Genomic DNA, 16,805 nt, shown 5'->3' with positions numbered 1-16,805 from the left:
TTACAATCCGTGACACGTTCCCTCCCTCCTCGCCAGCCTTTTATGAATGAATTTTGGGCGTTCTTGTTTTTTTATGAATGAGAGTTCCAACAATGAATGAATCTTGGAACATCTCAGCTGATTGGCTCAAAAGCATTCAAACCACGCCTTATTTCAATCTGGTTGAGGGCCTTGCTGAGCCTTGATTGGTTGGGCGTGTCCCAGCAAGCCTAGGGAATTCCCCCCCACCTCCTTTCTTTCATTCACAAAGTCAATGAAACAAAGAGAAACAGAAAAGAGTCTGTTTTTGTGAAAGAGGAAACGACTGCGGGCTAGAGGCGGGAGCAACTCCACACGGCTCTGTTTTTTCGCGAAGCAGTATATTCTTCTTGTTTGAAATCAGCTGCCTTGAGGTGGGGGCCGGCAGGAAAGACCTGAACTGACCCCCCTCATTTCTATTCTGAAGGGAGGTGAGGAAAAGATACGTTTTCTTAGAAACTTATTTATTTCACATACCTTTACAGAAGTTGGGGGGGGGGGGAACGAGGAGGAACTTTTTTTTAAACAGCCATGAGGCCTAGTGGGTGCTGGGGAAACAGGGCTGCTTTTGTAGAGAGAATCACGTAGCAAACACGGGCAAATAAGAAGATCTAAAGGTCGAAGCCTAGGGGGAAAGGGCAGCCGATGCAAACAGAAGGGTATCTGAAGCCGGGCAGCCGATGCAAACAGAAGGGTATCTGAAGCCGGAGAGATTTAAATCTAATCTTATTCATATGGCAACGAAGTCTTACTGAGGTCAATGGGGCTTATTCCCCAATGTAAGATCTATAGGGAGGTGAATAATGAAGTTTGGCTTCCTCAACTTCTGAAGAGGAGAAAATCGGGCAGGAGTTGTTGATACGATTTAAACTCCTGTCCAGTGGGATGGGCGAAGCAGAGGCTGAGGAAGGGGTAGAGGAAGTTACAGGGCTAAAGGAATAATAATAATAATAATAATAATAATAATAATAATAATAATAATAATAATAATAATATCCAAGCGCCCAGGAAAGAAGAAGGGGGAAGGAGGATGCTGCAGAAACACAGAAGGGTGAAAGGGTTTGTAGAGGATCTGAGTTTTGAAAGTAGACTTTGGGTTAAGGATTGCATCCATTCTCCTTCATTAGGCATTTCGTTAAGCCATCCCCTGCTGTACATTGGATCCATCTTCAAGACAGCACATGGCTCATGAAGGCTGGGACTGTTGGGAGTTGTAATCCTAACAGATCCAAAAGCATCAGATTAAAGGGCTCTTCTGGAGGTGCAGAAGAAGCAAAAAGAGAGAGAGAGAGAGAGAGAGAGCATCTTTTCAGTTTTGGTATTCCAGCAGGCAACAGTAACAGGAGGGTCAGGGGATGTGGGGAAAGGACCAGTGCCTTAGGAATCTATTTAAGAGACCTTCTTGCAGATGCTGCTGCAAATTGCATGCAATAAGGAATTTATCATGATACAGATTATAAACCTGAATTGTTTTTATTAGGTGTAATATCAGAAAAACTTGGTAAGAAAAGTATGTATTTAATATTACATGCCTTAACAGCAGGGAGGATGACTTTAGCACAATACCAGAAAAATGAAGATATACAGCCGGATGAAATAGTTACCTGGCGGGGGAGACACCATGATCACGAAGGTGGTTTTCCCAGGGCGAGGCTCATCCATTGCACTCCGGGTGTGCCGACCCTTGTGATTGACTGCATAGTTTGTGGTGGTTAAGAAGATACTAGATTGTGCAGAAATGGATAGACTGACATTGAAAATTAAGCAGAAAGAGAACATAGAATATGAAATTTATTTTATGAATGGTTGGAAAAAAAGGGGTGGAGATTAAGAATGTAATTTGTATCATTAAGCAAATTAAATATCCAGGCAACACAATGTTTATAAAGCACTAAGAAATGTATCTAATAGAAAATCAATAAAAAAAGGAACTTATCACAAGTAGCATTTAAAAATCTTCTTGATGAATTTTCTCTCTCTTTACAGCTACCTAGTGGATCTTTCATTTGTCCTCCATGCCTTTAAGAAACTTGCATCCATGACTGATGGGAGGATGAAAGGATATTTGGACCAACAAGTGCCTTACACTTCTGCACAGGTGAGTGAGGACTGAGAATTTGCCCTTTTCCTGAGCAGTAGATTTAGCACCTGGTACAGTGGTCTGTCTTATATTAACTTTAGTGCTGTTTGTCTACTTACAGAAACCAGCAGGGAATGGAACTATGGACAGCAGAGCTGTGATGACTTCACGGAGGAAATCCATGGACCCAGGTGTGTCCCATGTCCCAGATTCAGAAGGTGTGTGTATGTGTGTGAAAGAGTGGGAGGAACACGGGCAGACATAGTGGGCATCAGAGACAATCCTGTTTCAGATGAATTCTAGCTTGAAGCTTCAAGCTGATTTGGGAATGTAGTGATATCCCAGTGCAATCATGCTTCCTATTTTGCAAACAGGAAATAACATAGTTTTATCATGGGCCCAGATTCCCTAAGATTAATGTTCAGTGCATGATCTACCAAAGGCCATTTTTGGTTCTTTCATTTTGGATAACTGCGAAACGCACTTGAATAATAAAAAATGTTGTTTCAGAAGTTGTACCTTCTTTCTTTGCCTGTAGCCTAGATGGAGAGCACGTCATAATTGCTGCCGTGCTGAACTGACGAACAGAATAAGGAATTTTTGGAGATCATCTCTTTGTCTTGGGAGAGCTACACCATGAGGATGCAGATCTTTTTTTTTACAGAACCCTCTTGGTGTGGAGCAACTGTGTCTTGCTTCCATACTACAAAGTCCTTGGACCACGATCTAAGAGAATTCTCTTAAGAACTCTCATCTTCCTGTTAGCCACCATATATATATAATATTTAAGAGGTTAACATTCTCTGTTTAGCTTGAATGTTGATAATTAGTTTTTTTTTAATGGGTTCATTGAGGATAGAAATGCCTTTTCTTTTAATTCAGAAAAAAAGTTTATTCTTAACAGCTTTGAAACGAATCTTCCATAATTCTGCAGTGGCGAAGGCACTGGATGCTTGTAGGCAGTATAGCTGCTTTCTATTTTAGTGAGCCAGTTCTGAAAACACGGATCAATTTAGAAAAATCAGTTTTACCTGACCAGCTTTTTTTCCCTGTGGGACTAGTGCAATTGTGAAGAAACAGCTGCTAGAGTTGAGCTTTTTTTTTTTTTTAAACCATTCGGGAGAGGACTTAAACATTTTTACTCGTGCTAGAGTTGAATGTTTTAGGATTGTGAGCTTGGAATAAAATGCCCTAAATTTCAGAATGTGGTCTCTTAAGAGTTGTTCCTGGTGGGGCTATTTTGGTTAAAAGTTTGAAACAAAACTATTTTGTTTGTTTCATGATATCCTTAGATTATATTGGACTTCTATAATGGATTTGGACCTCCTTGTTATTTCCCTTTGACCCAGTGTTTCTCAACTTTGGTAGCTTCAAGATGGATGGACCTCACCTCCAGCTTACTGGCTGGAGAATTCTGAACTTGAAATTCACCAGCTTCAAGCTGCGAAACGCTGCCTTTTTTCCCCAAACATTCTTAACGGATCTAGAACTACATATTATGCTCTGCTCCATTTCCTTGCAGATCTCTTCCTTGATCTAAACCAGTTACAGGAAGCTTGGCTGACTGAAGGTAAGGCTAACTAATGGATCTTTCTTTGTTTGCTGCCTCTTTTCTTGTCATGCCCATTATCATCATCTTTTAAGTATCTTTCCTTTTGCTTCCATCTGCTTTCAGTGTAACTGAGCCCGAGTAAATTCAAGAATATGAATGGCATCATTGTGTTGGCATTTGCTTATGAAAGGAACTTGGCAAAGGGCCTTCAAACTTTCCAGCCCTCTGGAATGATGACTGTTGACCAGTGGAGTTCAGCTTCCCCCCTTGCTAAAACCTATAGAGCCCCTCCCTGCTTTAAAGTTTTTGAAAGAGGGCGGTTTAAAAATGAAACTTGTCTTAGAATCTTGTTGGTTTTCATTACTTTCTGCTTTTTTTTTTTAACTTCCATTTTGATCAATATTAACCTGGGATGAGAACCCTCAAATCTGCTCATTCCCTAGGTGGCCAATTAAGATACATAGTAGCTAATTGCAATTTGGAAATAGGTTTTGTATTTTATTCTTGAAAGTGTGGGCCTGGGGACATGGCATTTTGAAAAGGTTACAGAAGCTATCTGCGTGTTTACTTAACATGCATTGTTCCTCTGCTTATCTGAAATTGGTGGTGCTCTCTGAAGCCATAGCAAAAATGGAGTTAAACTGAGCAGCTGATCAGCAGTCAGATTTTTTTTTGAAAGTATATAATATGGAAGAAGGAATTCCATATTCATGTATATGTTCCTGTATAATTCTTTTTTTTTAAAGTTAAGTAAATACTTGACAGTACAACTGATACTCCAATAGAGTTTGGTGCTGTCTAATCTAGAATGTTGCTAATTATTTCTTTCTTGCAGTTCTGGTGCTTAAAAATTGAGAATTTGCTACTGTGATTGTGAAATGAATATATTGAAATACTGCATTTATTTTATAAGCTACTTTTTGAGAGTAAACTTCATGGCTTTAATGAAAAACTTGGAAGATGTCTATAACTCCAAACTGAGCCAATTTAAGCAAGAACATATACTTACAGCATTTTATTTCCAAATTTTTGTATAAAATATTAAGACCACACTAATGCTATTGACAGCAAGAGGTAGGATATAGAATGGAAAAATGCACTAATAGTCCTCAAAATCACAACCATAATTGAATCTGGAATTATGGTTGTTGGTCATTAAGCAGATCACCATGTGACCATGCCTAATTTTAAAACCTTTTTGTGGTGGCCATTAAACAAACCCATTATCCACAATGTGGTTTGTTTTTTTTTTGCCATAAACTGGAATAAATGCCACTTTCTGGCAAAAAAAAACCCCCCATTGTAAATCATGGACACGGCAAACAATGTAAATGTTGGGTGGTTGTCTGAATTTCAAATTCAGGCTGTAAGTCATAGCTTCAAATGATTCCTGAGTGACTGCTTATAAGTAGTCTTCTCACACATAACCATGAAAACTAAATGCTTGCTTTCCTCCTTCTTTTTCTTGAAAGCAAAAAAACCACACGCAGATGTTTAGAACTGAATTTGAATTCTGGGATCTTAAGATTTGCCGATGACAGCAAATAATTGAGAACAAAGACAGGAAAAATGAATTGTTATTTGTGGTTTCTTTGGGGCTACAAAAACTTAAATAGAAAATACTATTTTTTTTCCAAATTAAGTCTTTTCTTACACTTCATGGTGCATAGTGTTAGGATTGGGAACAGTTTGCTCTTTATTTTGATACTTTATATATTTAGATTTGTTTATTCAAGTGATTTATATGGTTGTCAATCTGGCAGCAATAACTCTGACAGCAATAAACAACTATTTAAACAATCTAAACTAAGGTTCCTAGAAATGTTACTTTCCCCCCCCCCCATATTCATCTTTTATGTTAAAAGATATTTCAGCAATCGTAATAATGTTAATTCTGAAATCCAGATGTGTGGGATTTAAACTCTTCCCATTCCCTTCCAGCATAGTTGGTACTGGATTACCCAACTAATCTGGAAATAATCAAATTTGTAACCAAGTTCTTTTACATCCCTTAAGAGGATATTAACAATTTGAAACAGTTTGTTTTAGCAGCTCAGCAGTTTCAAAAAAACAAAAACAAGGACTAATTTTCTGTAGACTTAAAACAGAAATTGCACCAAGCCAATTGCACCTTGTTCATTGTGGCTTGCTGGAGAATTACCTACAAGTCACATCGTTTCCAACTGTAGTGGCTACATGATAATCCTATGAGTTACCCAGCCACACATATGCAAAGCTTAGATCCAGTTAAATGAAACAAGATATGCTGATGTATCATCCCTGGAGCTCAGATCTAGATAAGTTAAAACTATTGCAAGTAAACTGAAGTAATTGTATGTATGCATAATTGCATTTTGAATATCAGTCTAAGATTCTAAATGGATCTAGTGGAAGAGAGAGATTGTTCAACTCCAGTGTTTTTCACTCTTAACAATTTTAAGGTGGGTGGACTTCAACTCCCATAATTCTCCAGCCAGCGCTCTGACTGGAAAATTCTTGAGAGTTGGAAGTCCACAAGTCTTAACATTGTTGAGATGGACAAACATTGCTCTACTCCCTCTCTCCAAGGCCATCTAATATAAATCTTACTTAAAAACTAACCCGTGAAGAGAATGTTTGCCTGCATTGTTACTTGCTGAGGAAGAAAGGTTCTGTACATTTAGTATTAAAATACAAGCTACTATTTGGTTCATTAAAAAAAATCCCTTTAATAAAATGGACTAGCAGAGAAAGGCATGGAGTAATTTTCCTTTTTCACTAACCTATTCATTTTATTTTATTTTTTATTTATTAAATTAATTATTAAATTAATTAATAATAAATTTATCTCGCTTTGGGGCTACCCTATGTGGCTTTCAACCATAAAAAGGAAGAAATGAAAAGAGTGCAAACAAAAGTAAGGTAATAGAACAATAAAATAAACAATGAAAAAAACCACAATGAGAATACAGACAGTCCTCAACTTAATTTCATTTAAACTTCATTTAATGACCAAAGTTACAACGGCACTGAGAAAAGTGACTTATGGCCGTTTTTCACGCTTACCACTATTGCAGCATCCCCCGTGGACATGTGATCAAAATTCAGATGCTTGGAAACTGACTTACATTTACGACGGCTGCAATGTCCAGGGGTCATGTGATCAGCTTTTACGACCTTTTGACAAGCAAAGTCAATGGGGAAGCCAGATTCATTGAACAACCACGTTACTAAATTAACAACTGAAGTGATTCACTTAATGTTGGGTAGAGAAGCCCTAAAATGAGGCAAAGCTCACTTAATAAGAGTTTCACTTAACAACATAAATTTTGGGCTCAAGTGTGATCGTAAGCCGAGGACTACCTATACAACAACACCAAAAAAGATTACCAATGACCAAAAAAGAAAGATGGATAGGTAGAGAGCAGAGAACTGGGAAGAGGGAGGTATATTCTGCATTTGACACTCAGTATTGGCTTACAAGGTCATCCTCTGTAGTACTCAGTTAAGATTGCCTTACAATTTAAATAATCTTGCAGAAATTAAATTCTTGATCTATTGGGAAAGAGGCTGCAAACCTATTTAGGAATGATGTGCCAGGGAGGCTCTTGAAAGAATAGAGGTATGTGTTTGATGGGAATGCTGTCCACAAGCCAAAACCACAGGGAGCAATGGCTCTGCTGTGACTGCTAGCTTTTGTCTTTATTCAGCGAAGTTGGAAACAGGTGGTTTTATCTGTTTTTTAATTCTTCTCTGTCAACATCAAAGGAAGAGAATGCTGAGAGCTGCTTTGGGGGATGCAATGACTTGAATAATGGGTGCCATCTAGCCACTTCTTCATTATGTCTTAATAGATAACAGATAATCAGAGTTGGAAGGGACCATGTAGGTCATCTAGTCCAACCCTCCACAAGCGGGAGACCCTAGGCCATTTCTGACAAATGGCAGTCCAGTCTCTTCTTGAAAGCCTTAAGTGATGGCACTCCCACAATTTCTGAGGGCAAGCTGTTCCATTGGTTGATTGTTCTCACTGTCAGAAAGTTTCTCCTTATTTCCAGGTTAAATCTCTTGTCCTGTTTGTTTCCCAAACTGAGCCAAGCATGTTACTGAAGTGGATTGTGTGGTCCAGGATGGGTGGTAGAATGGGCCAGAGTTTTATCTGAGATTATAATTGTTTATCCTGATAAAAGGCATGCACAGCAGAGATTGGATTCTTTACTTGAATTAAATGGGTATGCTAAAGACTCTGAAATTATTTCTGCATGAGTTTGAGGCTTTATTTTATCTAAAATAAGAGAAGTATAAAATTACATAAACAACTGGTTGGAATAAAGAATTATCTAACACAAGACTTACCTAGTAATGGTTAGAAATGGTTTCTGAAAATGTACAGAGAGGACATGATGAACAACCCTGTGAGGTGGGTTGGGCTGAGAGAGAGTGAGTGACCCAAAGTCACCCAGCTGAGCTTCATGGCTAAGGCGGGACTAGAATTCACAATCTTCCGTTTTCTAGCCTGGTGCCTTAATCACTAGACCAAACTGATTGATATCATACCATGGGGATGATTAGCCTAATCCCTGTGCCTCAAATATAAATGTGGATTTCTCAAATATTGTACCAATAGTGCTGCTGTGATCATCTTATCTCTGGGAAAAATGTATTTGTTTAACAAACTGCGTGAAAAGGTCTTGACAGCTTTTTATCCCTTGCATGATGGCATTAGCAGGAACAGGATAACTGCAATGGAAAATAGTTGAAGAAAGAAGGGGATATTTAATCTATGTAGTTTCTCTCCCCTCCCCTCCAAGCTATGCTTTCATCCTGCTGGTGTTTCTTATCCATTTATCTTGCAAAAATCATCTTGGGGACCAATGGGAGTAAAAGCAGCTGTGAATGAAAGAATCATTGGCAAGAAGGAAAGAGTTAAACATTACTTCCTTTCCTTAGAAAATCCAGCTTTTCTGTGAAGCCTGTGGCTTCTTTTTTTAATTCTCTACTTTTACTGTAGATTTTCTTAATATCTTTTTAAAGTATGACTCAGCCCCAGCCAAGTGATTAATGATCTAGGGATGGGAGTTCGTTATTTTGGGAGGTACAGATCTCCCTACAGCAGGTCAAGTGATATGTACATGAATAGTGCTATATAAATAAAAATAATTCCTGTTCTGCCAGAAGTAATAACTAGCAGTCAGCACGGGTTTGTTAAGAACAGATCATGCCAAACCAATCTTATTTCATTCTTCAACACAGTGACTAAATTAGTAGACCAGCAAAATACTGTGGACACAATATATTTAGATTTCAGCAAGGCATTTGACAAAGTAGACCACAACCTACTTCTTAGTAAGCTAGAAAAAAGTGGAATAGATAGCACCACCACTAGATGGACTCGCAACTGGCTGGCAAACCGTACTCAACGAGTAGTCCTTAATGGGTCTAAGTCTACATGGAGGGAAGTAACAGTGGGGTGCCACAAGGTTCGGTCTTAGGCTCAGTACTCTTCAATATCTTCATTAACGACTTAGATGAGGGAATAGAAGGGGAACTTACCAAATTTGTAGATGATACTAAGCTGGCAGGAATAGCTAACACCCAAGAAGATAGGCTCAAGATCCAGATGGATCTTGACAGACTAGAACACTGGGCCTTATCTAACAAAATGAAATTCAATGTAGAGAAAAGTAAAGTCCTACATTTAAGCAAGAAAAACCAAAAGCACGCATATAGACTGGGTGAAACCAGGCTTATATGCAGTAACTGTGAGAGGGATCTTGGAGTCCTAGTGGACAACGAGCTAAATATGAGCCAGCAGTGTGCAGCAGCAGCCAAAAATGTTAATGCAATCCTAAATTGTATTAACAGAGGGATACAATCAAGATCAAGGGAAGTACTAATACCACTCTATAAAGCCTTAGTAAGACCACAGCTAGAGTACTGCATCCAGTTTTGTTCACCACATTATAAAAAAGATGTTGAGATTCTAAAAACAGTACAGAGAAGAGCAACCAGGATGATTAGGGGACTGGAGGCTAAAACATACAACCAACGTTTGCAGGAACTGGGCTTGGCTAGTCTAGTAAAGAGAAGGACCAGGGGAGACATGATAGGGGTCTTCCAATATTTGAGGGGCTGCCACAGAGAGGAAAGGGTCAAGCTATTTTCTAAAGCACCTGTAGGCCAGACAAGGAATAATGGATGAAAACTGAACAAGGAGAGATTTAACCTGGAAATAAGGAGAAACTTTCTGACAGTGAGAATCAACCAATGGACCAGCTTGCCCTCGGAAGTTGTGGGAGCGCCATCGCTTGAGACTCAAGAGATTGGACTGCCATTTGTGAGAAATGGTGTAGGGTCTCCTGCTTGGGCAGGGGGTTGGACTAGATGACCTACAAGGTCCCTTCCAACTCTGATTATCTGTTATCTGAATATGATGCAAAAGAAGACAGGCTGTCTGGGATTCACTGTAATACAATGGTAATTTTGTCCCTGGATCAGAAAGGGCTTAATTTTGAGATCATTTTAAACTTGTTCTGCCACTTTTTCACTACTTAATGTTATATTTTGCTCTCTAGTAAATGTGTTTCAGCATTGCAGTTTTAATTGGCTCAAATCCAGAGTCTCACTGAGGTTAGTAACGATTTAACAATAAATCTTTCAGAAGAATACATAATAAATACAATATGTCATTCATCAGGCTGACCACATTTTATTTCAGTATCGTTCTTTGATATGGAAGATGAAACTTAATGGATCATATTCCATAGAAATTATGACAGTATGAGAATATGTGCAACAATAATGTACTGAAACATGGCTGAAGTTATATGTTATACTAAAAGTATAGGTTATTTAAGCATGGTTTAATTAATAAATAATCGTGGATGCACTCACAGCATGCCAAATAAACTCTATTACAGCTTAGAATAATATGTGAATGCAGCCATTGTTTTAAGTCAGCTTTGTTAATTGCAAGTAAGATTCAAAAGCAATTAATGTAAGTTGAAGAGAAACTAGAAATTTAATGAGGTGGATGATGAAACTTAATTGGGAAAAAAAATCAATTTATAAAATCATTGTGAGTGATTTCTCTAGTTTCCCAGGGTTTTTGTAGAAGTGGCTGGGGAATTCTGGAGTAGAAGTCCTGACTGGTTACCATCAATGGGTACTAAGTCATGATTTATTTATCCATGTTAATTGAATACACTGCATTTGGCTGTTTTCAAACAGCTTATAAAGCATATATAATGGTTTACAAGTGGAATTGGTTTTATATACTACACTAAACACAAATCAAATAAACCATTTTATGGCCTACATGAAAATCTTCTATAAATTACCTGATAAGGAGGAAGATTTTTTTTCATGGAAGATCTGATGAGCTTTTGCTTGGTTTATGTTGGAATGTTTTCCCCAAACCTGGTTGCAACAAAGCATAAATGTATTTTTCAGTTTCAGCTAGAGATATTTCTTCCACAAAATAAGAGCTTTACTTACATTCACTTACTGCCAAAAGTCAGAATTTTTAGGGTTCATGGCCCACTAGTCTTGGACATATGACCATAATTGAATCTGGAATGTTTCATTGGTCATTTTATGATCCTTTTTTTTAGTGGGGGAGGATTGATCAGAAAATAAATAGAGTGTTGTTAAGCAAGCACAATGATCATTAAATAAACTCATTACACTGGGCATCTTTTTCCAGAAACCAGAAGCAAACATTGGTTTCTTGCAAAAAATATGATAAATTGCAATTATGTGAATGTAGAATGCTACAAATATCTACAAATGCAGACGATAACCAAGCACCCAAAATGTGATCATTGATGCCTAAGGTGGCTGTGGGAACTTTGAAATTGGGTTGTAAATAGCTCTGGGAAGGTCCATCACAATGTTGACTAGCCAGGATTACCTGTACATTAATCTACAATGAGTACACCATGTCAACCCCAAAACAAACAGTCTGTTGTATCTCAGCCACACTGTCTGGGGAACTGACATTTGAAACTACTATGATGAAAAACAATACCATGGAAAGACCTGAATTAGAAGTTTGTGTAGGATTGGTAAGCAATCACATAAATATGCTACTACAAATATCTTTGTGTCTCTGCTCTTGACTTTGGTATTTAGTGCAGATCTTGTCCACTATTTTTTTCCTGCTCCAAAAGCAGATTCTGCAGAGAAAAAGATTGTATCTGAGGAAAAGTTTGAATTTAGTAAATATTATTTTTCTCCTTTCTTTTATTAAGAATAATGTTTCATTTCAAGATGTTAGTAAAGAATCTTTTGCTGATGGGCCACATCTGAACAACAATTGGATAGTATAATTTCAAAAGAGAGATTATTTTCTGCTTCATTTTAAGCACTTTAGTGGGCAATCTTTTGTATAACCTTTTGTATTTCCAGCATCTATTAAAACCTAATTAAAATGTCTATTATCACCTCCTTTGTTTCATTAAAGACTGTAACAAAAGGTTGTTATTTCATTGTTGTTCAGGTATTTTTTCCGCCCTCCTATTTGTTTACCTTTCAAATAGATGAAAAATGCTAGTAAATTTGGAAGTTTCCAAAAAGACAATGATCTTATGATAAACCTAATAATATTGGCTGGATCCAGAATTGTGCTTCCTCATTCAGACTTGGGCAGTATTTCTAGTTTTTTCCTCCATTTTCCTTATTTAGAACACTTATTTCACTCAGCTTCTCCAAGCAATCATAGTTTTCTTTTACTGAGGCATTAGTTTTAAATCACAGTTGAATTACAGAAGCTAGGTTTGCACATAATGTTAAACTGGAAATAAACTTTCTTGTTAATTTGCTCATTTCCTCTTCTTATTCTGTGAGCTTTGAGGAATAGTTACAAGATCACAGCTATTTTCAGTAGGAAGTAACTGTGGCTCTCCAGATGTTGCTAACTTCTAGAATACTCCCTGCACCCATCATTATTGGCTCTACATCCAAGGGAATTGTAGCTGAAAACATCTGTCTCTGGTTGCTTAAATGTTACCCAAGATTTGCTAACGAACTCAAGGATGGCATGGCTTGAACCTTAGTTTTTCTTGTCATAATCCAGAACACCCCACCCCCTGTAACCATTTAGTTAAAAATAGGGCAGCTATATCTTGACTTTAAAATTCAAGATAAGCACTAGTGTGAACAAACAGAGGTAGGAGAGATTCCTGAGATGTTAGAGTAAGAAGTGCTTGGCCTTTCTCCTGTATTATTTCCTCAGTTTAATAGCTACCTACCTGCAAGCTACTATGAATGAGATGGAAATTGTAGAGTTCAATTTAACCATCCCCCATTACTGGGAGGGGAGGACATGAGGAAAAAAAGTGACGCAGTGATGTTGAATAAAATCTAAAGGGAAATATCCCCTGATATTAACGGAACAAGGGCAAGATAGAAATGGAACAAAATGGCTATTTTGGGAAGGCTTACTTAATGGACACAATTTGAATCTCCTGTGGCACATCTGCTATGGCTTTTATACTTTCTGCTGCTTTTGTTTCTAGGAAACAGTTTTTGCTCCACAAAATTTAGAGCCAGGTTGGAATGGGCAAGTGTATCACTTTTAGCTTAGTGCCATGTGGAAGACATTAGCAAGTGCCAACATCTTGGAAAATTTGAGGGTTCTATTTACAGTATATTATGCAGGCAGGAAGTAAAGAGTAGACAGTCTGAGGGTGTAATGACTGGAGGAGGGAGACAGGCAGACAGAGAGGATTTAAAGGGCAAGCAAAACTTAGCAAGTGGTGATTCTTTTTTTTAAAAAAAATCTTGTTTCAAAATAATGTTATAGTACATACAGATTTACCCAACAATTTATGGGTTAAATTACAACAGATTAGCTGGGATTATGGTAATTTATTTCAAGAACTTCATGCTGTTTCAAGAACTCTATAGACAAGTCTATACACAACTTCTGGGTCTCACATGGGCCCCATTAATCCCCCATGTGCCCAGCCATGCTAACAGTGGGAGCCATTTTGTGACATGCCAGGCTCACTTAATTCTGTGGAATCCTTGGTGCTCTCTGAGTTTCTTTGTTTTCTTGCAGAAAATTTCTTCCTGGAATTCAAAAATGTTCTGGAGGGTATAACTACTCAATATGTTACTAATTAATCATACATAGTGAAATATATTTTGTCACATCAAAAGACTAAGAGTCACTATTAAAGTCATCAGAATGTTCTCTCTAGTATGGACATATAACAGACAAGGAAAGATCGATGCAGTGAGGTAAATTCTGGAAACTGAATTGCAGATCTGAATTATTTCTAAATATTTTATACTGTCATGGAGACATATTTGGTAGTAGTAGGGAACTTTGGGAAGTGATTAAACTATAAAAATGGTGAAATAATAAATTTCAATATTTAATTGAGTCAAATTGATTTTAATACTTCAGAAACCGCAAAATAAGATTTTCTCCATGATAATCTGCCCTTCACTTGATCCAATAATATAACCATCACCACTGTAACTGAGTCTGTCCATCTTGCTTTTGGTTGCCCTCTGTTTCCTTCTACCTTTCCTAATTTTGGAGCTTTCTCCAGAAGGCACAGACATGCCCTCTCCATTTACTTGTAAAAAGATTTCAGATTATCCTTTTCATAACATTTCTGTTATTAGAAGACCAGAAAAATTAGCTCTTTTGTGTGCCTTATTATATCATCTATTTGTCGCAAAAGTGTAAAAATGATCTTTTTATATTATCTTTGTAGGCTGTCCAGTGCAGTCCCAAAATGATTTCCAACATATAAATGCTGGAATATATATTCTGGAATTAAGTACCATTTGGAATAAAGTACTTTAGACTTAAGTAATAGAAAGTGAATCGTTTGGCAAGATATACCAAGAGAGAAAAGGGTGAAGCATTTAAAATAAAGAATACTTTACCAATTACCAATTATTAAATTATTGCCTTTCTAACAAATGTCTGTGCAACCAACATTAAGTAAGTTTAGTTTCAACACATTCCATGCAGATAATTGTTTTGTTGCTGATCTGAAAAATGGCAGATCTGAAAAGTGTTCAGAAGAGAGTTGTAAGGATGATAAATATTCTAGGGATACAAATTGGCCGGTTTCACAGATCATGCTAAATTATAAAATGGTCAGTATGGTTTTGATTGGCATGATGTGTAACCCATCACTGGATGTTGTAAACTATGGTTTATAGTTATACTGAATGTTGCTTTTGTGTCTTTGCCAATAAATCACAATCAAATCACTTCACAGCTGGATGTATGGTCCTTTGGATGGATAAGAAAAATAAAACCTAAACTATTGTCCTCAACTTATGACCATAACGGAGCCAAAAAATTTATGTTGCTAAGCAAGAAATTTGTTAAGTGAGTTTTGCCCCATTTTACAACTTTTCTTGCCACATTTGTTGAATGAATCAGTGCAGTTGTTAAGTAAGTAACATGGCTGTTAAGTAAATCTGGCTTTCATTGACTTTGCTTGTCAGAAGGTCACAAAAGGGAATCACACAACCCTTGGACATCTGAATGTAAATCACATGATCATGTGGATGCCACAATGATCATAAGTGTGAAAAACAACCATAAGTCCCTTTTTCCAGTGCCGTTGTAACTTCAAACGGCCAATGCTGTAAGTCGAGGACTACTTTTAGTTTATTTGATCTCTTTGGTATTGCTTAATCTACCATCCTTGTTTGAGCTTCCTTTGTTAGGATTTCGTTGTGATCCAGATCCGTTTGGTGTGATTTATGAGGACCAGGGAATTAGGGAATCTCTCTTAAGCTACGGCGTGCGGTAGATGTGTCTATTTTATCTATGTCTTAAGTCGTAAGAGGTGGGTATTGCACTATGAAAAGAGGAAAACACTCTTGAAATAAAGAGCTAGCTCTGCTCATTTGCTAATGGCAATTCTACTGGGAGAGAGATTACGCAGACAAGGTTGCAATCCCAAGAGAAAAACTCCCTCCCGTTTCTTGGCGGTGATTTGTTCCCATCTCATACAAAAGCACGGTTCCCCCTCCCCGCCCTTCTGTTATTCTTTCTTTCATTTTTTGTATGCATGCATGTGTTTTAAATAAACTTTTTGCAGGATGCCAAATACTACTTATCTTCTTCCATTACAATTTGCAGCACAGGTTCCAGACAGTGACGAGCAATTTGTGCCTGACTTCCATTCGGAGAACTGTGAGTCTTGAAACTGGGGAGGTGGAGAAGTGGGAGGGTCATACTTTGATGGGGAAGAAAATGAAAAGTACCCAAACACGATGCTAATGTCTGAAATGCCACCATCTGATCCTTCATGCTGAAAAAGCCAGAGCTGAGTTTACTTCTCTGGATGCCAGATACGATTGAAAAAGCCATCCTGACCACATGTTTTTGATTCTTCCCATGACATTTCTTCTACTTGATCTGCTTTTTGAACATTGGTGTTTTGTTTTTGTTTTTGTTTAATATTCCTACTCTTGATTTGTTTCTACTGAATATTTTATTTTAAATTTTTGTTTGTGGAAGCATATTTGTAATAGCTGGAAGTTTTGTAGGCTGTCAAATAACTTGTAAGTGTTTGACATTCAGTTATTGAACATAGTGGAGGGCCCTTAAGACTTTTCTCCCCCTTTGGGAGGGTAGATGAGGGGCTATACTCCTTAGCTAAATAGCTTCTGCTTTCTCATTGCTCCATTAATCGATCTAAGAAGGGATGTTTTGGGAATATTTTGGAGCACAACATGGAATCTGGGCACTGAAGGTTCTCTACATGTCCAAAATGCAAGGCAAAAGTGATACTGGCCCAGGAGTGGGAGTGAAACACAAAATAAATGTACTTTCTCCACTCTGCACTTTTCAGGATAACAAAACTTAGGTAGAGGCCATTCACTGCCACCAATTTTTCCTAGCAAGATAGTTTTTATATCCTGAACATTATTCGCTTGCAAACTCAATAATATAATAATTTTAATTGTTTTTTTTAAAGCTGGAGGACAGTGTTTTATTCATCTGAGTGTATTTCCCACAGGGGCCTCTTTCTGCCTAGACATCTTCCTTTGCAATTATAAATCAAAACAATTTTTTTTAGTCCTTTTAGTTTTGGAAATTTAAGATTATATTACTAGTATCAACAATATTCATGAATAACAAAATTCTCTTTGGAGAATTTTTATTCCCAAGATCAGAAAAGATGTGACGTG

The 16,805-nt window shown here is 37.5% G+C and overlaps 1 protein-coding gene and 1 non-coding gene across 5 annotated transcripts in view; both read left to right on the top strand.

Annotated features, from left to right (window-relative positions):
• Positions 1–235: 235 nt before the first annotated feature.
• The window catches only part of ETV4 (ETS variant transcription factor 4), a 33,125-nt gene continuing 16,555 nt past the window's right edge, over positions 236–16,805 (top strand). Inside the window, exons 1-5 of one of the 4 annotated variants that reach the window (XM_087918084.1) lie at positions 236–449; positions 2,005–2,116; positions 2,220–2,316; positions 3,621–3,668; positions 15,751–15,804. In XM_087918084.1, coding sequence (XP_087774210.1) covers positions 2,057–2,116; positions 2,220–2,316; positions 3,621–3,668; positions 15,751–15,804 — 259 coding nt within the window. In that variant the 5' untranslated portion in view covers positions 236–449; positions 2,005–2,056. The remainder of the gene's footprint in view (positions 450–2,004; positions 2,117–2,219; positions 2,317–3,620; positions 3,669–15,750; positions 15,805–16,805) is intronic. The other 3 variants (XM_087918083.1, XM_087918082.1, XM_026710895.2) reach the window with 3 other exon arrangements.
• On the top strand, positions 1,615–1,742 carry LOC113442999 (U1 spliceosomal RNA). The gene has a single exon (XR_015740483.1). It is a non-coding gene; the product is annotated as a U1 spliceosomal RNA (small nuclear RNA).

The sequence above is a fragment of the Pseudonaja textilis genome, chromosome Z (genome assembly GCF_049901715.1).
Source record: "Pseudonaja textilis isolate UNSWEBS1 chromosome Z, rPseTex1.2, whole genome shotgun sequence".
In the NCBI taxonomy this organism is placed as follows: Eukaryota; Metazoa; Chordata; class Lepidosauria; order Squamata; family Elapidae; genus Pseudonaja; species Pseudonaja textilis.
The sequence above is the reverse complement of the archived record's forward strand: the minus strand, read 5'-3'. Positions and strand labels throughout refer to the sequence as shown.